The sequence below is a fragment of the Oncorhynchus mykiss genome, chromosome 30 (assembly GCF_013265735.2).
Source record: "Oncorhynchus mykiss isolate Arlee chromosome 30, USDA_OmykA_1.1, whole genome shotgun sequence".
Taxonomy (NCBI): domain Eukaryota; kingdom Metazoa; phylum Chordata; class Actinopteri; order Salmoniformes; family Salmonidae; genus Oncorhynchus; species Oncorhynchus mykiss.
In genome coordinates, this window is record NC_050570.1 from 18,019,110 (window position 1) to 18,046,102 (window position 26,993).

General features: G+C 43.9%; 1 protein-coding gene across 2 annotated transcripts; it reads left to right on the forward strand.

Annotated features, from left to right (window-relative positions):
• The first annotated feature begins 669 nt into the window (after positions 1-669).
• On the forward strand, positions 670-19,945 carry LOC110521459 (SH2 domain-containing adapter protein F). 2 transcript variants are annotated; one of them, XM_036969104.1, is made up of 8 exons: positions 670-990; positions 1,818-2,199; positions 3,842-3,992; positions 6,239-6,463; positions 12,198-12,284; positions 12,935-13,106; positions 16,640-16,759; positions 18,968-19,945. In XM_036969104.1, exons 2-8 carry the CDS (start codon positions 1,864-1,866, stop codon positions 19,152-19,154), a joined length of 1,278 nt encoding a protein of 425 aa, XP_036824999.1. In that variant the 5' UTR covers positions 670-990; positions 1,818-1,863; the 3' UTR covers positions 19,155-19,945. The 2 variants fall into 2 exon arrangements, with proteins under 2 accessions (XP_036824999.1, XP_021454691.1); XM_021599016.2 differs by lacking the exon at positions 12,198-12,284 and having other exon boundaries at positions 679-990.
• The last annotated feature ends 7,048 nt before the right edge of the window (positions 19,946-26,993 follow it).

Here is a 26,993-nt window from a genome sequence, read left to right on the forward strand (position 1 = left end):
CTGTGGGAATTGAACCCACAACCCTAGCATTGCAAGTGTCATGCACTACCAACTGAGCCACATCATATCATCACAACCCACTTGATGTCTCTATGTACTCAATGACCAGCCTATGTACAATACATTTACATTAAGTTGTTTGTAATGATGATTTTTTAATACTGCACAAAAAGTGTCTGTTTTCTATGTTATTTGTTCAAGATAAATATTTCCTTTGATGTGGATGTTTTGTGTCTTTACCCAAAACTTTGCACTTTCGATGTAAATGTTTAAGGACAGGGTTTTGTTCTTTCTGAAACCATTAGAATGTCAATCTCAGAGAAAGGGACAGGGCAACAACTCTGAAAAGCAGAGACACTGATTTTTTTTTTGCCCATGCTACAGAAGTCTATAATCGATCTGCTAATACTAGTAAAGGCCCAGTACACTACTTTTGTGGAAAAATATATATTTTTCTAAAAATAATGTTATAATTATTTATTTATATATTATTATTTCTTCAGAGGGTGCTGCTCACCCCTACTTCCGTGGCTATGCTGAAGTTCGTTTTTTTTCTTCCTTTAATTTGTATGGCTACCACATAGAATCGTGTATTTTTTATGTTTATTTTTTTTCTTCTATTTAAGCAATTACTCAGACGATATGGGATTAGTGGTCTGTGCTGAATGTTTCAATGATAAATCGGCTGATTTTTAAAGGGATAATCAGTTGGGACTCGTGGGTTGACATCCTCCCCTTTAATCGCGTGGTTTCTCTCGTAGGTTTTGCTCTCACTTGCGATCAGTCGTTTCCTTCTATCGGAACTCTACTGTGCTTCTCCACGCTCGCACCTGAGCTGACTGTAGTTGTTTTACTTTCTCTATTTACAGTAACGGACAAAAGCTATCAAAATAGGAAGACCTTCCACGTTTGCCTTTATTACGATCAAAATGAAGAAACGTGGAATAAAGCGCTCGAATACTGAGTGGTAGAAGAAGCCAAGGACCGAAGGTTTGTACCTCAGCGCAATGCACTGTCAGTAGAAAAGCAGGAATTTTGTGAAACGCTTGTTTTAAAAGCTGCAGAATTTACATGGAAGTAAAAATATAGATTGCAGTGTATAAATTGTAGTTTGTTTCAATTTTATCGTTGTTGATGGTCAAGTAATGCACAGATCACAGGACTAAAACGAAAGGAAACTATGATTACAGTGGAAGGTTTTGACCTAGATGTTTTTAGCCTATAATAAACTTTGATTAGGTATAATTGCCTTCAATGTGTGTTAAGGCGTTACCTGTATTATTGATTTCATGATAGTGGTAATGCAGTAGGCTAATACAGTCGTATTTTGTTGTAAAATATAATTGTGATGTAACATTAGTTATTTCATTTGGTGATGATTGCCTGCTGTTTTGAAGGAGGTTTATTTTTATGATATATTACTGACAGTATCAGTGAAGTAAATCAGACTTTCTTACCTGGGCTTTAAATGTAATTGCTCTTCTCGGGCAAAGTCCAGCTTTATTGTTTCTCTGAGCTGACATTTATAGTAAATAAAGTCCAGCTTTTTCTTTCTTTCTTTCTTTACGCTGTTGCACAGTGGCCCCTGGACCAATGGATAAGTGTCCACGTGTGCAGTGATAGGATTATCATATAATTTAAGGCTATCCTAGTAGTCCTGCATTATAAATGGGAGAAGTGATGTTAGCGTTTTACATAACTTCAGGACAGACCATGTCAATCCACTGTCTGTTGTCTATTTAGTCTGAGGTCTAGAATCAGTTCACCCAAGGGCATGTAAGTAGTTTAACCTGAATCATCATATTTTTCCCCAACAGCAACCTGTCTTTAAACCCATCAAGTGTCTGCGGGAGCAGAGGTCAAATGGCAAAGTGGCTCAAAGACTATCTGAGTTTTGGGAGCAGGAGGATGCCTCCTCAACCACCCAAACCAGACTACACAGAGAGTGAGATTCTGAAAGCCTATCGGGCTCAGAAGAACCTAGACTTTGAGGACCCGTACGAGAACTCTGAGAACCGGGACAGAAACGACTCTGGGTCATCAGACTCTTCCCTTGCTGCCTTTGGTTCTCCTCTGAAGTCCGCCAGCCTGGATATGAAGGTTGTATCTCCCAAACACCGCCTCATCAAGGTGGACTCACAGGAGCTGGGGCGAACTAAGATTTTACTGAGTGCCCTCTCCTTAGAGGAACAAGAGCCTGTAAGTAATTTATCCTGTTCTACATTAACATTCATTACCATTACAAAGACCCCTCCACTTATTGATTAAACCCATAAGCCAGTGACTGGTAATGTGAGTCAGAAGTATGCAATGTTTCAATACATCACGCCATATTTGAAGTGGCCCATAACATGGCTGGCCTAGATGGCAAATGGAAGGAAGTGTTATTGATGGGCTGGATGGCTCATTGAGTGGGGCGTCACAGTCCCCTGAGTTTATGTCCAGCCATAAATAATAAATGGCGTTTGGTTTAGCAAGCTGAGAGAGACCCCCATGTGAACACATGGTGAAGGAAGCCATGCAGGCGCTTGGCTATTGGACGGTATGCTGCCACACTTGTGTTGCCATCAGGCCCACAGTCCCACCCTGGATGAGTACAGTATGTGTTGGCAGGAGAACACACAGGCACAGCTGCAAGGGTCAGGGATGCTCAGGATTTCATAGAGAGATAGAAAGGGAGAGTGAAAGTTTGCCTATGTAGAAAGGCAGCGAATGCACATTTTAATTCAGTTTAAAAAAATCAGCTCACACATCATGACTAAGATAATGATTTATCATTTGAAAAGCCACAAGTGCACAGCTCCTAACAGTACATTGAAGGACTGAGGGAAAGTAGAGTCGATACAGACTCTGTATGCGTGCTCTGGCTGCTCTCATTAATGTCTCAGTGTAGAATTCTGGTGTGTAAGAACATCTATACCCTCATTAACATTTCAGATTCATTCCTGGTCGTTCGATAACCTGTTACTGAATCAACAAGGGAACGTATATAGTTTGTGTCTGCGTGTCTAACAGGGGTTTGTTGACTGACTTGGTTGTCTGATTGTGTGTGACCATATGGCTGCCTTTGTAGTTGTCAGTGTGCCAGCTGACAACTATTCCTTCCTGTGTGCAGCATGTATGGACTATTCCACACCAGGACAGCCTGAATTGTTTTGTTGTTATCAAATCAAACTTTATTTGTCACATGTGCCGAATACAACAAGTGTAGACCTTACCGTGAAATGCTTACTGACAAGCCCTTAACCAACAGTGAGTGCAGTTCAATAAGGGTTAAGAAAATATTTACTAAATAAACCAAAGTAACACAATAACATAACATTAACGTGGCTATATACATGGGGTACCGGTACCGAGTCGGTGTGCGGGGGTACAGGTTAGAGGTCATACATGTAGGTAGGGGTGAATTGACTATGCATAGATAATAAACAGTGAGTAGCAGCAGTGCACAAAACAAATGGAGGGAGGGGGTCAATGTCAGATTGTTCTGGCAATTTTCACATAGAAGCTTCAATGGGAGATACCCAAAATATTTTCTGCCTTTCCTGGCATGGAATCGTACTATGGAGGAACAAATGCTCTCCTCAAATAAACCCCCTCTGTATTCTCTATCTCTGTCACACAAAATAACAATTCTATCAGTTTCTGACATACTCATTCCATGTTGCTTTCAGATGTCAACTAATTCATTTTATAGAAAAATTGGCAACATGTAGAAAAATTGGAAGTCTATTTTTGGACAATGAAAATATTTTAGAATTCTGGTGTCAGTGGTCTGTAGTTGAGACTGTATGAATGGTGTAGTGCACTGTGTCTTTATGTGTGTGTCTCTGTATCCCAGGTAGTTCCATCAGCCCCAGCAGTAGGGGACACAGATTACTCTGATCCGTTTGATGCTCACCCAAACCCCTGGCCAGAGCCTGATCTGGGACACGTTCCCTGTGAGAACAACGGCTACATGGAGCCTTACGAGGCCCAACGTGTCATCACAGGCGAGTCTCAGGGTTTTGGATGTATTTACGTCATTTTTTAGAACATTGTTATACATACTACAGACCACACGACAGGTAGGCTGATAACAGGTAGGTCACACATAATTAAAAAGTATATATTATGTAATTACGTTCCTATTGTACATCCCTAGCTCATTGCCAGATCTGTTTGTGCTTTAGCCAACTCCTCTGACTTTGGTTGTCATGCCTTAGATAGAACAGTTGGCTAGAGCCTAGAGTACAAACAGATCTGCTGACTAGGCTACATCCCCTTCCAGCAGAAACGGTTTTCCCCATCTCAGACAGTTCTTTCAGTCTGACTCACTCAGCTCTCACACAGCCTTTCACCACCCCTTACGAATGTCTCTATCCAACTGCACCCTTTCCCTCTCGCTATTCTTCCATCCTTCAGATCTATCGTTTCTCATTTGGCTTTTCTGTAGTAACATCTCTTATTCCCCGACCACTGTCTGTCAGGCTTGTGTAGCGAAGCGTCTCTCCAATCAGAGTGGTGGTTTCTCCCCTTGCTGCCCTCGGGGGAGTCTGGGTAGCTTTTTAGTCCATCTGAGAGTTAGTGAGTATGTATTTGACTGTTGTCTTTGCTGGCTTCATTCAGGTCATAAGTAGTTCATAGTCACAGGGTTAGGACGAAAGGGCTTCTATTCTTTCAGTTTGTTAGATACACAATGGAGTCTGAGCCAGTCAACCAAGGACTGAGTCGGTGTGGTGTGGTGTGTCTGTGGCCGCTCATTAAAAAACATGGTGGAACAGAGAACCGGGAGTCTGAGACTGAATATCTCTCGGATTCTCGAATAGAATTGCTATTATAATCCCAGAGACGGATTATTACTGACCATAGCCGTAGCACTCGTACTCTTAAACTGATTGAAAATGGCAGATTTGGACATTGATGAATGCCTAAATTGGAACATAGTGGCTGTACAGTAACATTAATTCAGAGCTCTGGCACTGCACTTCACATCGCTGAACAGGCGACAAGAAGTTGCCCCATCCCTCTTGCTAATTGAGCAACTTTTGCATGTTTTTTGTTGTCTGAATGAGGGAAATGTTAAGTGTCCAGAGTTTTTTCACATTTTGTAATAAACAAATGTGGCAAAAGAACAGTAAATGTAAAATGCACAAAATCAACATTGTAATTTTTGGATTCAGGTGAACAGTTGCTACCATGGCCATGTATATCCTTTTCATACTTCTTCTGTAAGAAATGTTTCAATTTAGCCCTATCCATATAGGCTAATTTCCACGAGTGTAAAGGGTTAAATTATACAAATATTGGCAGATGTCATCCCAATGTATCTTTGATCTGGTTCTGTCACGTTTTTTAAAGTTTAGTAGAACTCAGTTTCTATTCTCTATCACCCACTGGTCTGCCATCCATCTGCATACCGTAATAGATTCCTCATCCCCCCACCATCATGTTTCCATCCATTTCTCATTTCCAACCCTGCCTGTTTTTATCTCCCTCCCCTAATCTCCTCCATCTCCTCTCGGCGCCCTGACACAGGTACAGCAGTATGACACGACACTGAGCCTGCCTCTGTCACAGTGACTTAACATCAAGCCAACCCAGCCCTCCTTTCCTCACCTCCTCCTCCCACCTCAGGGTCTGTCCCCAGGGCCTCCTCTGTCGCCATGGAGACAACAGGAGCGCCCAATGGCAGTGTGTCCTCTGAAGGTTAAAGTTAGCCCGTTCTGTTTTTCACCAACCAACCCTCCCATTTAGCTCCAGCACTCTTTCCCTCTTACATAACTGCACCTCCATAGCCAGGCTGGTGGTGGAGACAAAATATCCTTCCACTTTCCTCACACCCAATATGTGATATGCCAGTGTTGAGCTTCTCAGCCCACATCAATGAGACAACCACTGATTGCTGACGCTCATCGATACGCCTGTTGTTTCAGAAGTCTGTCTTCAGATGTTTTGTTATTTCAATAATCTATGACTACATAGCTCAAGGTCACATGTAACTCTCTGAAGGTTGATTTTTATAGAACATGCTACACGCTGAGAAATCTGATGAAAATGCTAATGAGAGTGGCTGTTGTGAGATGCAGTAGCTGGATTGCTGCTGTGACTGTGAAGAGAAGGGACTGCTGTTTGTTCTGCTCCACAGCTGCGGGTCTAGCCCAGGGCTTCGTTAAGCCTCCAGCAGGCTGCACAAAAATAATACAAATACAAATAGTTTCCTTTTAAATAAGGCAAATGTTTGTGTTCTCTCTACCAGAGTTGCAGCGTGGCCCTGGGGCAGCCCTTGCACGGGGCGAGGTGCAGCTCTACGACACCCCCTATGAGGATGAACGCGGGCGGCCGTTGGGGGTGGGGCTGGGGTACGGAGACCTCCTGGAGGAGGGCAGGGAGAGCCGGCTGCCGCAGGATGACGAGCGGCCAGCAGATGAATACGATCAGCCCTGGGAGTGGAAGAAAGACAACATCTCTAAAGCCTTCGCAGGTACAGACTAACTTCAGTCTCCTCAGCAACATGACCACCAATCTCACACTTTTACTATTACACTCACAACCACACTTTTACACTCAATTACCAGTATTTCACTTTTTTGTCTCACCATACTACACACGTTGAATGACCACTCTCACTCCAGCCACAATGGCCTCCCTTGAATGAATGACCACTCTCACTCCAGCCACAATGGCCTCCCTTGAATGAATGACCACTCTCACTCCAGCCACAATGGCCTCCCTTGAATGAATGACCACTCTCACTCCAGCCACAATGGCCTCCCTTGAATGAATGACCACTCTCACTCCAGCCACAATGCCCCCCCTTGAATGAATGACCACTCTCACTCCAGCCACAATGGCCTCCCTTGAATGAATGACCACTCTCACTCCAGCCACAATGGCCTCCCTTGAATGAATGACCACTCTCACTCCAGCCACAATGCCCTCCTTTGAATGAATGACCACTCTCACTCCAGCCACAATGCCCTCCTTTGAATGAATGACCACTCTCACTCCAGCCACAATGCCCTCCTTTGAATGAATGACCACTCTCACTCCATTGCACACACATGTTGAATGATCCCACTCAGGACTACTTGCCTATTGAAGACGAGGCTTTTTCAATTTTATTTTAGAAAATATATTTTGGGGTATTTTCATGTTTTATTGCCAGATACAGGTTAGACACGTAGAGGGGGAGACTGATGAGAGGGATAAAGCTAAGAAAGTGAGTGGCGGAACGGGGGATCAAACTGCTGTCCTCCAATGGGGCGGCAGGTAGCCTAGTGGTTAGAGCGTTGGGCCAGTAACCGAAAGGATGCTGGATCAAATCCCGGGGCTGACAAGGTAAAAATCTGTCGTTCTGAGCAAGGCACTGTTCCCCGGGCGCCAAAGACGTGGATGTCGATTATGGCAGCCTCCCCCGCACCACACTGATTCAGAGGGGTTGGGTTAAATGCAGAAGACACATTTCAGTTGAATGCATTCAGTTGTACAACTGACTAGGTATCCCCCCTTCCCACTACCACTATACTACCCCCGGCACACAATGAGTTGTCTGTGTCAGAGAGACCTACATCTTAACAATACAAGGTACAAAGTGTTTTTATGTTGTGAAGCCCTGTCTCTATCTGGTGTGTATGAGAGTGACAGATGGCGGTGGGCAGTAGATCAGTGTACGATACGGCAGAGCCTACTTAAATGAGCTGCATCTCAGAGTCCGGAGGTCAAGGTGGCAGGAGACTAAATCAACACGCTCGCTTTCACTCCCCTTTATTTCATGCTCTCCTTCTCCTCCCCCTCTCTTCTCAGTTAATTACATGCTCACGTTTGCATGACTGATCCAGTGCTAATAAGCCGGTGGTCAGCAGAACTGCTACAGCAGCCCACCACACACACACACACACACACACACACACACACACACACACACACACACACATCACATTAGCTCCCAGGCAAAGAAATTCTAGCGTTGACGGAAAGGATTATGTTGGTCGGGTGAGTGACCCTCTCAGAAGATTTTAAGGGCTAGAACCCAGAACTGTCTGCCAAATATGCACTCTTGGACAGGGTCTATTACAACACCAATTAGAAAAAGGTAGCAGATGTGGGTAAAAACCTCCGCTCCTGATTTTCTGGCACCTGTTTTTCTACCTACAGTCAGTCAGCTACGTGTCGCCCGGCCTGTGTGAACAGATTGGGGTGAAAAACAGAAGCACTAATGTATTTCCATTCTTACATTTAATCCATATTCCCAGTCGGGGGGGGGTACCAAGGTGGTTATGGCAGATTTGATGTGAGCTCAGTGGATGTTTGTGGAACCCTTGGGGGGGGGGGGGGGGGGGGGGGGGCATTGTGACAGGGTGCAATCAGTCACCTGCTGAAAACCTCTCATTTACAGGGCTGTCCCTGCTGTCCTCTCTCCCTACTGAGGTGACACACACAGGCAGCCTGATAACGTAGGGGGATGGGTGGGCATCACGATCTGCCAACAGTGCCTCAGCACTCACCCCACCCCCCTCCCCACACACACTACTGTCAGTAGGCCTGATTATCACCAGTCACCTCAGTCGGGTGAGAACAGGATGCTCCTAATTAAATATATATTTAGAGAGGGCTTTTTGCATAGTTGCACAATTACGATAATCAGGAAGTTAAATGTTGTGCATATCCTCTTGCCAGTGGGACTTACAGTATTTACTGTGGAGTCCAGTCCAGCTCAGGCGGTTGAGATCAATGTTAGTGTGAGTTGGTAGTCAATTGCGTTACACCAGTAGTGAGAGAGCCCGCGGCTAACAGTCCAGTAAGTTTTAATTAGTATACCGCAAAGCTGTCACAAGCACCTAGCTACCCCCTCATCCAGCCACCATTAATTTATGGGAGTCATCGAACATTCAACAGTGAGGGAGGGATAAATAGCCCTGCAGCCATGCAACACCAATTAGTGAGCTAATGAAATGGACAGATTCATTACTCCACACAAAATACCCTGTCTAATGAGTAAATGAGTGGTGTTAGGTTCACGGTGTCTTTGATTTATGTGCTGTTCGTATCTGATCTCTATCTGGTCTCCCTCCACGCGTAAGGCCTTAAAGCTAGACTCAGCGAAATGACGTTGCCATGAGCATCACCGGAGATATTGAGATGAGTGAGATGCAAGACTTCACTCTCTCACAGTCACACACAGTATCTGCACATGTGCACGGGTTCGCTTCACGTTGTTAGTGCGTAGTAGCCAAGGTACCAAAACAGCAGAGAAGTTGAGCCTCACGCTTTAACGCTCTTAGTTGTTGCGGAAATTGATACACTATGTTGTTTACTTTCTGCATCTACATCATATCGCAGAGTATACCTTTGCACCATCTTCACACCATCTTTTGCAGATATGGAATATTAGATCGGTTTATACTGAAAGTCTACAAAGACACGTGTGTGTTTCCTTGACTGTGTGTGAAGCTGCAAGAATGAGATTTCCATCACTGTGGCCAGTGTGTCCCTGGTCTGTTAGCTCACTCTAAGCAGGCCCTGGGGGTCCCGACTGGCTTCTCCATCAATTTACAGGATGTGTCGTGAAGATGCTCTCCCATCCATCCCTGGCTCTCTCTCCCTCCTTCACTCCCTCGCTCGATGTGAAGCGTTACTGACGTTAATGAAAAGACATGTCCTCCGCGATCCCGGCTCGCTCCCTCAAGTGAGCTGGATGGGAGGCAGAGCGAGCGGGGAGGAGGGGAGGAGAGAATCAGTGAATGGAGAGATAATGTCCCACTTAGAGGGGAGAATGAGTGGGGGAGAGAGGGAGGTGGAGAGAGTGGGGTGCGGGAAGGCACCAGAATATACAATCCCTAGAAAAATGGAGAGAGCGGAGAAAGAGGAAAAGGAGGAATAGAAAGTCTTGACTTGAAATGCAACATAACACACAAAGCAGCACCTATTTTTGCAGTTCTGTCCATGAATTCCAAATGCCATGCATATTCATCTTGTATATGCCTCAGTGTGAATTCATGGCTTGTGAATCCATGCATGTTTCACACTCATGTAGGGTGTTAATTGGCTGTCATTAGTAGAGAGCAGTTGTGCCCAGCAGAAGGCCTTTGTTGGCACAGAGAACATGGGGAGCTGGGCATGTTACAAAGCTGATGTCTTCATAATTGTGTTTAATGAAGAGATACGGCAGGATTTATCCAATGCTTATGTCGCTTGATTCCAGGATATTTATTTATGATCATGCTAAATAAAAAGGCTTTTTATATTTACTCAGCTTTTTAGCTTGTTGTGGCATTTTCTTCCAGACTGAAAGAGTAAAATGGATTGAAAAATGTGTTTTGTTAAGATACTAAAATGCCTTTTTCATGGTTCAATCCACTCAAACTGTTTGCATGTGGAATGATTACTATGATTGTGATTCAGCCAAGCCATTAATTAGTGAGTTGCTTTCACCTGTTGCCAACCACACCAATGGACCCACTTCAGTATGAGGTTTTCTGGCTGCATTCACGCAGGCAGCTCAATTCTGATACTTTTTGACCAATCACATCAGATCTTTTCCTGAGACGATCTGATTGGTCAAAAGACTAATTAGTGTGTCTAAATGCAGCCGCTTGTATGCATGCTTAGTGGCCTGTTCAGGTTTTTGTACTATAATCCTGAATATTCTATTGTCGTGAAATCTCAATCTGCCTGCTAGTCCTCTCTCAGAACATTATGTTGTCACAGTGTCTTATATCACAAGAAAGACCTTTGAGCAAATGGGCTCCCCAGCCTGTGTGACAGAGCCACCAGTTCCCATTAGTAGTAAATGGTGCCCAGATGTGCCTTCTGTTTGAGTGACCTCTCTGTGTGTGTGTGTGTGTGTGTGTGTGTGCATGCACCAGACCAGCAGAGGGTCACGTCCTGCCCTTTGTCACGGTGATGAGTGCTGACATCGTCAGGAGGAGGTAAAAGTGATGTCATGAGGGCGTTACAAATGGTTCATTCAGGTTTGATGTTACACTGCAGACAGGTCACACTGAAACACAGATGGACCAAACAGCTTCCCCAGAAATTCAAACATTTATACTTGGCACTTGTGTGCTACATATCGCAGCAACTTTGGAATCACAACTTATGAACAGAATGCACACATGCTCTCATACTAGTACAACTGGTTCATAAGCACGTGGTGGTATTATACTGTACTGCACTGAATGTCCTTTGTGTTGAATGCTGTCTGGTACTCCCCCCAAACAGGGCAGGAATTATGTTGGAATTTTCCCATTAACCATGACACACAAAGCTTAACTCTGTCCTCTTAAAAAAATATAATTAAAAAAATTTCCACACACTCTGAAGTGTGATTCTCTTCACCGAGTTCACTCCCCTCATCCTTACATTCTAACCCTCCCTCATTTTTGTTTGCTCTGAGCCTGTGTTTCTTTACCCCACACTCTCCCCTCAGTCCTTTTTTCTCTGTTTGGAGCGAGAGAGAGGTGGGGATGGGAGGCAGCCAGGAGATGAAGTGTGGTTGGGGGGAGGTGAGGGGGGGGGGGGGGCAGTGGGTGGAGGTCACACTTTAATCATGGCTTCTGCGGGGGGGGGGGGGGGGGGGGGGGGGGGGGGTGCTCTCCAGATGGGGCCATTGTACTGCACCATGCATCAATAATTCACAGAGAGCCAGAGAAAGTGGCGGAGTGTGTCTGCCTGCTCAATAATTAAGCAGAGGGAGGGAGGGATGAGGGAGAGCGGGATGTATGTACAGCAGCAATGGGGTCTCTCTCCTAATGTCCCGTTCAGCTGCCCTTTGATGTCACACACCCGGGGGGGTCTTTGGTTTTGTCAGATCATTAAGATGTCAGCCCCCTTTCCCCTTCATTTGTTTTGTAATCCTGTTTCACTGTGTGTGTGGTGTGTAGCACAGGCATGGAGGATTCTGTGTGAGCTTGTGTGTGTGATTCTGCCATTGAGGCTGCAGTCATGTGTTGCGTGGTTACTTGCCACGGTTTGTAATTGGGCTAATTTGGTCAGCCCCTGCCTCACTGTGCGCCCTGTCCCTGACACACAGTCCACCTCATTGTCAACCGGACATGCCACATCTACTACGCTCCCTTCCGTTCTCTTCACTCCTTTTTTTTAAATTATTTTTTTTATACTTATTTTCACCAAGACTTTCACATTCTCTATATTATTGTCCTTTCACGCCCTTCTCCATATATATATAATCTTCCTCTCTGCCTGGCTGCCTGTAGAGATGTCAGAACTGGCTGAGCTTCCCTGGCCCCCTCCAGTGGGGCAGCAGCTGGAGGAGGAGCTCCCAACCCCCCTCAGAGAGCAAGGTGACCTCTCAACCTCTCATCCAGGACAACAAGACTTCCCCCAACCCCCTCCCTGACCCCCTATGACCCCCCCCAGCCTGAACCCCCAGTGTCCTGCATCTGCCCTGCCTGCTTTCTGTATGATGTTAACACACATCACTGGGTCAAGTGACCTAAGAACCCACCACTAGGTTTGGCAACACGTAGGCTAATGTAGATGCTGGTGGTAACACACAGCGATTGGTCTCATAAAGCATTTGGGTCATGATGAGCTTTTGCCAGTTGCCACACATTGCGCTCTCGCTCTCTCCCTCTACACAGCACTGCAGCCCCTCGGGGCTCGCTCCCCACCACTACCCATAAGCTCCCTGTGCTATATGGCCCTCTCATGCCTTGTCGCATTAGGTCACCCTGGAGCATCTCCCAGTCCCAGCCAGTCACTGGATGATGATAAAGTTGCACCCAGTCAGATCTGTACTACCAGCTCTCTTCTCCTTTGTGGACCCCTCCAGTAGAAACACTGTCTGTCCTCTATCCTATGGCATGCCGAACCCTTTGCCCTCTGCACCAACAACCGCATCTCTATTTTTACCAGGCCTGACTCACTCTCATTCTTTCTTGCTCCTCCCCCTCTCTTTTAATATTTATCCTCCCCCTCTGTCTCTGTACAGTACAGTTTGATGGTGCCGAGTGGGACCGGTCCTCGTCCCCCACGGAGCGCCTTCGTCCTCCCAGGTCCAGTCCCCTGGCAGGAGGGGGTATGAAGTTCCGGATGCCCTGCTCTGACCCCCACAACATGATGGGGGAGAGAGTAGACCCCACCCTGCCCCTGGAGAAACAAGTGTACGTACTGTACTCTTCTTTTGTAATGACAATTGATTGTGTACTTTGCTATCTCTGGTTTGGGTTTTATTTCTCTGTGTATACAGTAAAACTGAATGCATGACAGTAGAATGTAAAATATGGTTGTTTTGTTTTAGACATATCATTAGAATAAAGTGTGTTTCTCCATATATGAATGAACAGGTCTACTAATCAATCACGTGTACACAATGCCGTAGGCATAAAGTGAGCACAGTGTGAGTGGGTAGTCCATTACTCTTCCTGGTGGTCTCTTAAGGGTTGTTACAGGATCCACTAGAGAGCCCCACTCATCTCTGGGTTTGAGTGAGCATGGTCTGGTCTCCGTGTGACCCCCTGCGCCATCTGCCCTTAGTTAGTAAACCGTGACGAATGGAGATAATGATTGTTTAAAGTGAGAAGGAACAGATTGTTAAAACACATTTGATGACAGAGCAAACGCATTCCAGCAATGGTGACAATAAAATATTTGCACATCACTTTATTAACACATCTGTGTAGCCTGCATCATGAGAATAATATCCCATAATTTGCCCTTCACTTCCATTAGTATTTCACAATGCACTGAGCTGCTGGTCTCCTTCCATCCTTTCCATTCGTTTTTTTTCAAGTGCTAACAAGCATCGGTCAATACTGAAGGCACTCTTTCAAAACTCTTCACACAGTCTGCATTACCAACATGCATCTTGGCCAAACAGTTGATCTCACCTCCAAAACTCACTCAAACCACCAAAACACTTCATACATGTCTCCAAATAAGCTTGTTGGACCATAACACTGGCAACAGTTCTCACTCAGAAAGCATACATTGTCACTCATAACACACTGACCTAAAAAACACTAACAACAGGGAGCCTTACATAAATGATTAACTTTTCTCTTTGAAGTTTGAATGATTTTTCACATAAATCAGTATTTCATTATAGAATAAGAGTGACACCTTTTCACTTTATTGACTTTACTACAGTTTATGTAACAAGAATGAATCAGAAATGCAGCAATTTGCTTCAATAGACTTTCTTTTTTCGATTTCTTTGCATATACTAGTTTACTTGTGAAAAATAAAAAGTTGAAACAAAAAACAAATTCCAGGGCTGCAAAAATAATTACAAACAAAGAACATGTATAATCACTCATACTGTACATTACTGTGAGGGGTCTAGTTCTCATCAACATGTATAATCACTCATACTGTACATTACTGTGAGGGGTCTAGTTCTCATCAACATGTATAGTATAATCACTCATACTGTACATTACTGTGAGGGGTCTAGTTCTCATCAACATGTATAGTATAATCACTCATACTGTACATTACTGTGAGGGGTCTAGTTCTCATCAACATGTATAGTATAATCACTCATACTGTACATTACTGTGAGGGGTCTAGTTCTCATCAACATGTATAGTATAATCACTCATACTGTACATTACTGTGATGGGTCTAGTTCTCATCAACATGTGTTCTAGTTCTCCCTCTCCTGCATTTGGCCACAAGTTCTCATCAACATCACATCTTATGTCTTCTCTGGTGATGCATCTTGGAAAGTATCTTCTAGAATGTCTAATCCAACCCTGGCAGTCTTCAGGAGAAGTGTCTCCACACCCTGTCAGTCTTCAGGAGAAGTGTCTCCACACCCTGCCAGTCTTCAGGAGAAGTGTCTCCACACCCTGTCAGTCTTCAGGAGAAGTGTCTCCACACCCTGGCAGTCTTCAGGAGAAGTGTCTCCACACCCTGGCAGTCTTCAGGAGAAGTGTCTCCACACCCTGGCAGTCTTCAGGAGAAGTGTCTCCACACCCCGCATTCATGGCATCCAGTAAGGACATCTGGTCATGTGGATGGTGGTCATAAAACTTCCACCTCCACGCAGAGAAAAACTCCTCTATGGGGTTTAGGAAGGGGGAGTATGGAGGCAGGAATAGTACTGACATCCTGGGATGTGCAGCAAACCAGTCGGTGACTGCAACAGAGTGATGGAATGCCACATTATCCCACACGACAACGAAGGTAGGGGAGTTTCTTGCCCCTCTCTCCTCCGCTGGCACAAGTCGACTATACAGTTCATCAAGAAAATAAATGAGCCTCTGTATTGTAGGGGCCAATGAGTGGTTTGTGTAACAGCAAACCATAATTGGACAGTGCTGCACACATTGTGATGTTAGCTCCTCTCTGGCCTGGGAAATCCACGGTTGCTCTCTATCCTGGGACATCCACGGTTGCTCTCTGTCCAATCACATTTCTTCCCCTGCAGCGTGTTTTTGCCAGGTTGAATCCAGCTTCATCCACAAAGATGAATGTACTTGCAGTTTGCCTGGATTCCATCTCCATTACTCTCTAAAATACAGTAAATCCACAGTTTTACAGTACTTTACATAATGCAGAGCTGTGTATGTACCCTGTTTGGTTATTGAACAGACATCTTACCTGGACATATTGATACCAGAGTTCTTTCACACGTTCACCGTTTCTCTCAAAGTATACAGTGTAAAACTGCTTCATCCTTATCTTATGTTTCTCTAGGACTCTGGCAACTGTCATTGTGCTGACCGTATTCACATTCCCAAAAGTGAAATTGTCTGCCAGCACTCTGTCCCAAATTTCCCACAGTTTTATTGCATTGTTGCCAATTGCCATGTCAACAATGGCAATTTCCTGCGCATCTGATAATATTCTGCCTCTCCCTCCTGTGGGAGGCAACCTTTTGGATCCTACTGATAAACACAAACCAATCAATATATTTCAAAATGTCAGTACAAAATGTGAACGTATTGTAATATGTAGTTCAATTATCATTGAAGGATGCACATCTCACCTGTCGTTTTGCCGGAAAATGTGTACTATTGATGCAACTGTTGAATGCTGCAGATTTGGTTGCACCCTTAAACTGGCCTCTCACAAAGAGATACCGTGGTTTACAACATGGTCAATAATTGTGGCCCTTATCTCATCAGAGACCACCGCTATTGGTCTTCCTCTCCTTTCTCCTCCATGCATTCTCCCTGCCACTCTTCTTTCCCCACCAACCTGTCTTCCTTGATCCATGTTTCCAAACTAAATCATTCTAAAGCCGTCCTCTTTTGTCTGTTAGGTAATGAGACTAAAGACAGGACACTTGGGTAGGCTTTCAGCTGTGTTTGGAATTCTAAAATATTCTGCTGAGATTTCCTGTATGTTTCAATCTGGTTACTGCAGAAATGCACTACATTTGCCATAATTCTGTTTTGAACAGGTATATAACAGTTTTGGAAACTGTGCGTTAGCATTTGAAAACATGTGCTGCAAATATATAGTTTTGCAGGTGGTGGAGTATGAATGAGAAAATAGTTCATGGATTTTGGAGAATGTGGTCATTGAATGCATTTTGTGTGAAAGCAATGAAAAATGATTCACAGTTTGGTCCACATACACTTCTGTTTCGCTGACTGTGGGAAGAGTTTTGACAATGTGACTTCAGTTTTGACCAATGCATGTAAGCAATTGAAAAAAACGAATGTCCCTGTGGTATGTTTGTCAGGTGGTACCACGGGGCCCTATCACGTTCAGAGGCGGAGTCTCTTCTGACCCTGTGTAAGGAGTGTAGCTACCTGGTGAGGAACAGCCAGACCAGCCGCAACGACTACTCCCTCTCACTACGGTATGACGCTCAACATAATCACACCATTGATGTTTACATTTCAACGGCAACATCAAATCACTGCTAATGCACTTAAATACAGATTGATATGAGTCACATGGTGCAACAAGTACAGTAGGTTAGACTATTTATTGAATCATCCTCAGATGGACTACTGTAGTAATCTGTTGAATGTTTTTCTGCTGTGTGTTCAGGATACTTGCTGCCATCTCCACTGATCTTTTATCTCACTGTATGTAGGCCTCAATCTGTCTCTCTTCCTCTCCTCCTTCCCCTACTCCTCTCTCTTCTCCTCCCTCACATCCACCGAAGATCATTGACACACTGATTTTACTCTCAATACTCTTTCAAGCTGCATACTGCATATCTGGACAAATCTCTTCTCTCTAATTACTAGCTTGATCCATAACCTTTTTTCCATCACTGTCCCCCTGTCCTCCCTCCCTTCCTCTGTCCCTCCCCATGGTCCTTCTTCTCTCTCTCTCTCTATCTATCTATGAGAGGTAATCAGGCAGGGAGAGCACACTCCAGCTCTCACATCAGCCACTCTCACATCAGCCGCTCTCACTTCAGTAATGAATATGAATCACCTTCGGTGGGCCACACACAGGTGCACGTGAGTGAGTGGACACGTACACTCACACTCTCTCACACACAGATGTTAACAGTGGAAACGCACAGGATGGCATTGTGTGAAGCGACAAAGCGACAGTATGTGGTCTCACAATAGGAGGTACCAGGGGTCTATGAAAAGAAGTGGTTTGATCTTTTCTCTGAATGGTTGTGAGGGAGACAGAGGTAGTTAAAGGGAGATAACCAGTAGAGCAGGGTTCCTCAACTGGTGCCCCCCACTCCCGCAATTTTTGGAATCTGTTCCCTAGTATTTGCACACGTAATAGAGAGACACGTGATTGTATACAAACCTAAGCAAAGTTTGAAATTGTGTTTTAGTCAAATAAATATGTTTGGGTTTCTTGTGGTCAATTTGCAGTCTACAAATGATTTCTAATTATGTTCCAGCCACCCGACCATTCGCTCCAAAAATTGTCCCACTGTTGAATCTAGTTGATGATACCTGGTGCAGAGAGTAAGTCGGCTTGGAAACAGACTGACAGACAGCCCAGCGTCACACCAATATGAATATAGATCAGACAAACCATGTCTCTTCAAGAGAGATTTTACTCAGTGACCTGTGGCTATTTAATAAAAAACATACCTTTCATTCCTTGATGTGCACTAAAGTACATTAAGGTTGAACCAAAAGATTACATGCAACAAATATGAAATGAAAAAATAAATCATTATGTGAAATTGAATGAAACAATGTTTGTTGATGCTAATATGATGTACAATATTCCATTATGTTTCTATATGATAACAATAGCGTAATATATTTAATATGCCATATACAATTTTTTAAGTTTCACTAATTAATTCTAATTAACTGAATCATTATGACACACCACTCACTATTGTCATTGGTTGCACTAATTGCACTATTTGTCTACATAACCTGGTTCAAGTATTCATGACATTACCCTGAGGAGGGCACAGTGATGCCGAAACGTTGGTAAATACCCATTAAATTGCTGGAGTGTGCAGCTTTCTTTAGTTTGATAGTTTACACTAAAGTACACACACAAAATAGCGCTAGCAGTTTAGCGATGCTGGTTCTGTTGTTGTTGTGAAGAACAACAGACTTCCCTGGTCTTTAATGTTGATTTTGCTAACTGTAATAATGACTAAATGTAGCTCCCCAATTAGAGCCCTTGTCTTTCCCTCTGCTTCTGTAATTAGACATCCATCATGATGGGCTGGTTGCTCTTAAAGGGGAGGTGCAGCTCTGCTCTACTGCTAGTACTGTATCGCCCCCCCCCCCCCCCCCCCCCCCCCCCCCCCCCCCCCCCCCCCCCCCCCCCCCCCCCCCCCCCCCCTCTCCGTCATACCCTTCATCTTCTTTGTCTTTCTTTTTTGTCTTTTCTCTCACATGCCATTACATCACTCATTTATACTGTATCACTCCCCCATTCCCTCTCTGCTTTCTAGTCATACATTATGATATGGTGTTAAATCTTGGTGAGAAATACCTCATAAAATGCCAGAAATATGTAGGCTGTATTTCAGCCCTGTCCCTTCCACTGTGTCATTATGTGATATGATGTGGTCCATGATTCTTCCGTGCTCTGCCTGCGCTGTCTTCTCTCTCAGGAGCTGCCAAGGCTTCATGCACATGAAGTTCAGCCAGTGTAAGGATGGGAAGTACGTCCTTGGGCAGAACAGCCTGCCATTCGACACCATCCCAGAGGTCATCCACTTCTACACCACACACAAGCTACCAATCAGAGGAGCTGAACACTTGTCTCTGCTCTTCCCCGTGCTCGTACAGACCCTCTGATTGGCAGGGACTCTGTTCCTGGTATCCTGGGTCACATTGTGATTGGACACTGACTTTAGATTGGGTAAATCCCTTCGTTATTCAAGTCAATCAAGCCGCCAGTGCTCTAGTTGGACTGGACTATTTTGTTGAGGATTCAGCATCTGCTGGCTTGTCAGTACAGTACCTTCACGGACCTTCTTGTTTCTATGATGCCAACTCTCTCTGATTTGGGAACATATTCACATAAATGCAATACCTGGACTATACCGGCGCCTTCGGTACCTGGGATGCTATCTGGATTACCTGTTGCAGAATGAGCCTCTCACTGAGCTAGTATTGCTCCACTGGTTGACAGTCAAGGAAAACTTGGTTGTACTCACACAAACACACCTCTGTTGATTTGATACTTTCTGTACTGTTGAGTAAATCCTATCATGTTGACAAATTGGAAGTCAAAGCCGCATCACTGTATGGCTGTTGTAGCAGCAGCTGTAGAGCTGTGTCTAATTGTACTACTGTTTCCATGTGTTTGTCATAATGATCTGTATGTCTGGACACCTTCACTGCCTGGTTGCAGTGCTCTGTAGTTGACCAGCACCCTTTTCAGTAGAGAGCCAAAGGTTTAAATGGCCACATAACAATGATAATGGGTGTTATGTTTTAATGATCATTCTTATTACCTGGATATTCATACTGTAATCAGTATGATTTCTCTGATATATGATTATGGATAGGACATGTTTTCTCATGTACCTGCTTGTGTTCAAACATTTCACCTGTGGTAAAAACAATAAATGATTTCTTAAAGAGCCATGTCTGCTTTGTGTATGATGTGGAAAGATGAGTATCACAGTTTCTGATTCTGTAGATTTGTCCTTGGTGTTATCCAAAGCCATATAGAGAGTTAGGCCAGGTTTTAGAACAGCCGCCATGTTAATGCCCCATACAGAACTTTATTCTTGAAATGTCGTTGGCATTTTGAGAGCACCTCTGAAATGTTCAAAATGAAATGACCCGCTGTAAACAAGCTAAACAGAGCAGCAAATTGAAGACGTTTTTATTGATTAGCATTCGGCATAATGTTTATCCCAGTCTTTACTGTGTTGTAGTGTCAACACATTTCTTAATATTCTTTCACTGAACATCTTCATAGGTTTTGAAAAATATTAGAAATAAACAGCGCAACTCGGAAGCATTAATTATCAACCGCTATGGAGAAGTAAGTGGCGCGCTCCAGAACGTTCAACTGCATTGGTCTAACTCCATTTGTACAACGGGTGGGTCTAATCCTGAATACTGATTGTTTAAAAACGCATTCCAGACGGTGTCTATTCAACATGTTACCACCAGCTAAATCTAAGACATTAAAATGCCTATTTACTCTGTTCCTTCTGACTGCGCAATCCATTGTCTCATCAGCCCAGGCAGGGAAATTATAATTTTATTTAACCTTTATTTAACTATGCAAGTCAGCTAAGAACAAATTCTTATTTTCAATGATGGCCTACCCCGGCCAAACCCGAACCCGGACGACGCTGGGCCAACTGCACAGCACTATGGGACTCCCGAATCACGGCCGGTTGTGATACAGCCTGGAATCGAACCAGGGTCTGTAGTGAGGGTCTGTGCTAGAGGCAGACTGTAGTGAGGGTCTAGAGGCAGACTTTTCTGTTTGATGTCAAAATTCTGACAAATGAGCAGTGTAAAATACAAACATTTAGGAAGTCAGGGAAGGAGCAGGACATAATCAAACGTCAGTGGCTGTTGGCCAATGGTGGTTCTAGTGTTAGATTAGGAAGGATTTTAATTTTTTTCATGAGCATGGCCTTATTTCTATTACAGCATATTGGATGACTATCAATCATATTCCATTCACCCAGTTCAATGTAAAAGCGATAGGTTTAGGCTACTACATGATACTCAAAATTTCCCTATTCCCATCATGAGTTTGCTACCACCTAGCCTATGAATGAAAGTTTATTACGTATGTGCACACAGGTCGAGAGAAAATTGAGGTGACAGGCAGTACCACATTCAATACCACCTTGCACACTTATTTCTGCATCTAGCTGATATAGGGTGTAAATCATTAGTCCAACAGTTGCAAACAAGAGTTTTTATTGGAAAAATTCAGGTGTGTTTATTCCCGTTTTGTTCCGTTTGAGAATTTTTTCTCAACAGAATATGCAGAATGAATACACCCCTGATCACGGGTAAACAGTTCACTTTCATAGCAGCCACATTGTATTCCTTCTCGTATCTAAGCGCTCTCCTCTCACCTTGTCCCTTTGCTTGTGGACTTCAATGCACAACACATCAGCTGAATGTGACCAAGTGAAAAAAACTTTCCAAGCCAAACTATATTAAAACCACTACAGACAGCCTACATCATTGTCACCATAGTAGCTAAAGTAACGTCATAGTCAACATAGCTAATAGAACTAACGCGTTAGTAAACCCACTACAATCATGCAGTAACGTTAGTGTACAGTCAGTAAGCAGTTTAGCACTTACCCCGGTGGCAATACATTTGTAAAACCAAAAGCTTACCTTGACTTGGAAGAGGTCCACTGTTGTGTTGGATAGTCATAGCATCCCTCTGTTTGAGCAGAGTGTTTCAGTAGGCAAAACTAGCTAGCTGCATTTGCTAGCTAAGTAAGTGAAACTAAAAGTGGGAAAAATGACTCTCTCCCTCGCCTCTCCTTCATTTTTGAATAAATACATTTGTTCAAAACTGTTCAACTTTTGTCTTTCTCTCTTTGAGTCAACTACTCACCACATTGTCTGCACTGCAGTGCTAGCTATCTGTAGTTTATGCTTTCAGTACTAGAATAATAATCTGATCCTTTGATTGGGTGGACAACATGTCTGCAAGAGCTCTGATAGGTTGGAGGATGTCCACCTGGAAGTTGTCATAATTACTGTGTAAGTCTATGGAAGGGGGTAAGGACCATGAACTTAGTTTTTGTATTGAAATCAATGTACCAAGAGGAGGACGGAAGCTAGCTGTCCTCCGGCTACACCATGGTGCTACCCTACAGAGTGCTGTTGAGGCTACTGTAGACCGTCATTATAAAAGTGTGTTTCAATCAATTATTTGGTGACGTGATTATATTTAGTATAGTTGTATCTAAAAAAGTATACCTTTTTAAATGTTTTTAAATTTGTATTTTTATGAAATTCATTGAGGATGGTCCTCTCCTTCCTCCTCTGGAGTCTCCACTGATATACACTGAGTATACAAAACATTAGGAACACCTGATCTTTCCATTACATAGATTGACCAGGTGAATTCAGGTGAAAACTATCCCTTATTGACAGAGGTGGGACCAAGTCACTATTATTTGAGTCACAAGCAAGTCACAAGGTCAGAGTCTCAAGTCGAGTCTCAAGAAAAACAGGTCAAGAGTCAAGTCCAAGCCGTGCATTCTAAGAGCAAATCAAGTGTTGGGAGTTGGAATTGGAAAGCAGCCGCGGTCATCCCCCTCTTCAAAGGGGGATACACTCTAGACCCAAACTGTTACAGACCTACAGTATATCCCAAAAGTGAGTACACCCCTCACATTTTTGTAAATATTTGAGTATATCTTTTCACACTTCACACTGAACACTGAACACTGAAGAAATGACACTTTGCTACAATGTAATGTAGTGAGTGTACAGCTTGTATAAGAGTGTAAATTTGCTGTCCCCTCAAAATAACTCAACACACAGCCATTAATGTCTAAACCGCTGGCAACAAAAGTGAGTACACCCCTAAGTGAAAATGTCCAAATTGGGCCCAAAGTGTCAATATTTTGTGTGGTCACCATCATTTTCCAGCACTGCCTTTAACCCTCTTGGGCATGGAGTTCACCAGAGCTTCACAGGTTGCCAATGGAGTACTCTTCCACTCCTCCATGACGACATCACGGAGCTGGTGGATGTTAGAGACCTTGCACTCCTCCACCTTCCGCTTGAGGATGACCCATAGATGCTCAATAGGGTTTAGGTCTGGAGACATGCTTGGCCAGTCCATCACCTTTACCCTCAGCTTCTTTAGCAAGGCAGTGGTCGTGTTTGGGGTCGTTATCATGTTGGAATACTGCCCTGAGGCCCAGTCTCTGAAGGGAGGGGATCATGCTCTGCTTCAGTATGTCACAGTATATGTTGGCATTCATGGTTCCCTCAACGAACTGTAGCTTCCCAGTGCCGGCATGCTCATGCAGCCCCAGACCATGACACTCCCACCACCATGCTTGACTGTAGGCAAGACACACTTGTCTTTGTACTCCTCACCTGGTTGCCGCCACACACGCTTGACACCATCTAAACCAAATAAGTTTATTCTGGTCTCATCTGACCACAGGACATGGATCCAGTAATCCATGTCCTTAGTCTGCTTGTCTTCAGCAAACTGTTTGAGGGCTTTCTTGTGCATCATTTTTAGAAGAGGCTTCCTTCTGGTACGACAGCCATGCAGACCAATTTGATGCAGTGTACGGCATATGGTCTGAGCACTGACAGGCTGACCCCCACCCCTTCAACCTCTGCAGCAATGCTGGCAGCACTCATACATCTATTTCCAAAAGACACATGACGCTGAGCACGTGCACTCAACTTCTTTGGTCGACCATTGGGAGGCCTGTTCTGAGTGGAACCTGTCCAGTTAAACCGCTGTATGGTCTTGGCCACCGTGCTGCAACTCAGTTTAAGGTCTTGGCAATCTTCTTATAGCCCAGGCCATCTTTATGTAGAGCAACAATTATTATTTTCAGATCCTCAGAGAGTTCTTTGCCATGAGGTGCCATGTTGAACTTCCAGTGACCAGTCAGTATGAGGGAGTGTGAGAGCGATGACACCAAATTTAACACACCTGCTCCCCATTCAAACCTGAGACCTTGTAACACTAACGAGTCACATGACACCGGGGAGGGAAAATAGCTAATAGGGCCCAATTTGGAAATTTTCACTTATGGGTGTACTCACTTTTGTTGCCAGGGGTTTAGACATTAATGGCTGTGTGTTGAGTTATTTTGAGGGGACAGCAAATTTACACTGTTATACAAGCTGTACACTCACTACTTTACATTGTAGCAAAGTGTCATTTCTTCAGTGTTGTCACATGAAAAGATATACTCAAATATTTACAAAAATGTGAGGGGTGTACTCAATTTTGTGATATACTGTATATCCATCCTGCGCAGCCTTTCTAAAGTCTTCAAACGCCAAGTGAACAAACAGATCACCGACCATTTCAAATCCCACCGTACCTTCTCCGCTATGCAATCTGGTGTCCGAGCTGGTCACGGGTGTACCTCATCAGCCACGCTCAAGGTCCTAAACGATATCATAACCGCCATCGATAAAAGACAGTACTGTGCAGCCGTCTTCATCGACCTGGCCAAGGCTTTCGACTCTGTCAATCACTGCATTCTTATCGGCAGACTCAACAGCCTTGGTTTCTCTAATGACTGCCTCGCCTGGTTCACTAACTACTTCTCAGATAGAGTTCAGTGTGTCAAGTCGAAGGGCCTGTTGTCCAGACCTCTGGCAGTCTCTAGGGGGTGCCACAGGGTTCATTTCTCAGGCCGACTCTCTTCTCTGTATACATCAATGATGTCGCTCTTGCTGCGGGTGATTATTTGATCCACCTCTACGCAGACGACGCCATTCTGTATACATCTGGCTCTTCTTTGGACACTGTGTTAACAAACCTCCAAACGAGCTTCAACGCCACACAACACTCCTTCCGTGGCCTCCAACTACTCTTAAATGCTAGTAAAACTAAATGCATGCTCTTCAACCGATCGCTGCCCGCAGCCGCCTGTGCGACTAGCATCACTACTCTGGAAGGTTCTGACTTAGAATATGTGGACAACTACAAATACCTAGGTCTCTGGTTAGACTGTAAACTCTCCTTCCAGACTCTTATTAAGCATCTCCAATCCAAAGTTAAATCTAGAATCTGCTTTCTATTTCGCAACAAAGCATCCTTCCCTCATGCTGCCAAACATACCCTCGTAAAACTGACTATCCTACTGATCCTTGATTTCGGCAATGTCATTTACAAAATAGCCTCCAACACTACTCAACAAATTGGATGTAGTCTATCACAGTGCCATCCGTTTTGTCAACAAAGCCCCACATACTACCCACCATTGCGACCTGAAAGCTCGTTGGCTGGTCCTCACTACATATTTGTTGCCAAACTCACTGGCTCCAGGTCATCTATAAGTATTTGCTAGGTAAAGCTCCGCCTTATCTCAGCTCACTGGTCACCATAGCAACACCCACCCGTAGCACACGCTCCAGCAGGTATATTTCACTGGTCATCCCCAAAGCCTTTCCTCTCCCTCTCTCCCCCTCGCCTCCCCCTCCTCACCTGCCTCTCACCCCTGCTGCCTAATGGCTGGGGAAGAGCTTGTGTGTGCTGGAGTAGAGGAAGCATGGACACGCTAGAATGCTTTTGTACTCCACCATCCTCTTTTTGTTCCACTCTGAGTTCTGCAAATCGATGTCTATTCTTGACATATAGTGCATTCGGAAAGTATTCAGACCCCCTTGACTTTTTCCACATTGTGTTACATTACAGAGTTATTCTCAAATGGATTAAATTGTTTCCCCCCCTCAATCTACACACAATACCCCATACTGACAAAGCAAAAACACGTAAAAAAAAATACATTTACATAAGTATTCAGACCCTTTACTCAGTACTTCGTTGAAGCAATTTTGGTAGCGATTACAGCTTTGAGTCTTCTTGGGTATGACGCTACATGCTTGGCACACCTGTACTGCTGCTCCAGCAGGTATATTTCACTGGTCATTGCCAAAGCCAACACCTCCTTTGGCCGCCTTTCATTCTAGATCTCTACTGCCAATGACTGGAATGTAGAGGTCGACCGATTATGATTTTTCAACGCCGATACCGATTATTGGAGGACCAAAAAAGCCGATACCGATTAATCGGCCAATTTTTTTTATTTTATTTGTAATAATGACAATTACAACAATACTGAATGAACACTTATTTTAACTTAATATAATACATCAATAAAAATCCATTTAGCCTCAAATAAATAATGAAACATGTTCAATTTGGTTTAAATAATGCAAAAACAAAGTGTTGGAGAAGAAAGTAAAAGTGCAATATGTGCCATGTAAGAAAGCTAACGTTTAACTTCCTTGCTCAGAACATGAGAACATATGAAAGCTGGTGGTTCCTTTTAACTTCAATATTCCCAGGTAAGAAGTTTTAGGTTGTAGTTATTAAAGGAATTATAGGACTATTTCTCTCTATACGATTTGTGTTTCATATACCTTTGGCTATTGGATGTACTTATAGGAACTTTAGTATTGCCAGTATAACAGTATAGCTTCCATCCCTCTCCTCGCTCCTCCCTGAGCTCGAACCAGGAACACATCGACAACAGCCACCCTCGAAGCAGCGTTACCCATGCAGAGCAAGGGGAACAACTACTCCAAGTCTCAGAGCGAGTGACGTTTGAAACACTATTAGCTCGCACCCCACTAACTAGCTAGCCATTTCACATTGGTTACACCAGCCTAATCTCGGGAGTTGATAGGCTTGAAGTCATAAACAGCTCAATGCTTGAAGCATTGCGAAGAGCTGCTGGCAAAACGCACGAAAGTGCTGTTTGAATGAATGCTTACGAGCCTGCTGGTGCCTACCACTGTTCAGTCAGACTGCTTTATCAAATATCAAATCATAGACTTAATTATAACATAATAACACACAGAAATACGAGCCTTAGGTCATTAATATGCTCGAATATGGAAACTATCATTTCGAAAACAAAACGTTTATTCTTTTAGTGAAATACCTGTTACATTGCACAACCTTCAATGTTATGT

Coding starts and splice junctions, on each gene's coding strand:
- LOC110521459 (XM_036969104.1), top strand. CDS start 1,864: ATGGCAAAGTGGCTCAAAGACTATCTGAGTTTTGGGAGCAGGAGGATG. Junction 12,285..12,934: donor AACCCCCCTCAGAGAGCAAG/GTGACCTCTCAA, acceptor GTCTCTGTACAG/TACAGTTTGATGGTGCCGAG. Junction 13,107..16,639: donor CTGCCCCTGGAGAAACAAGT/GTACGTACTGTA, acceptor TATGTTTGTCAG/GTGGTACCACGGGGCCCTAT.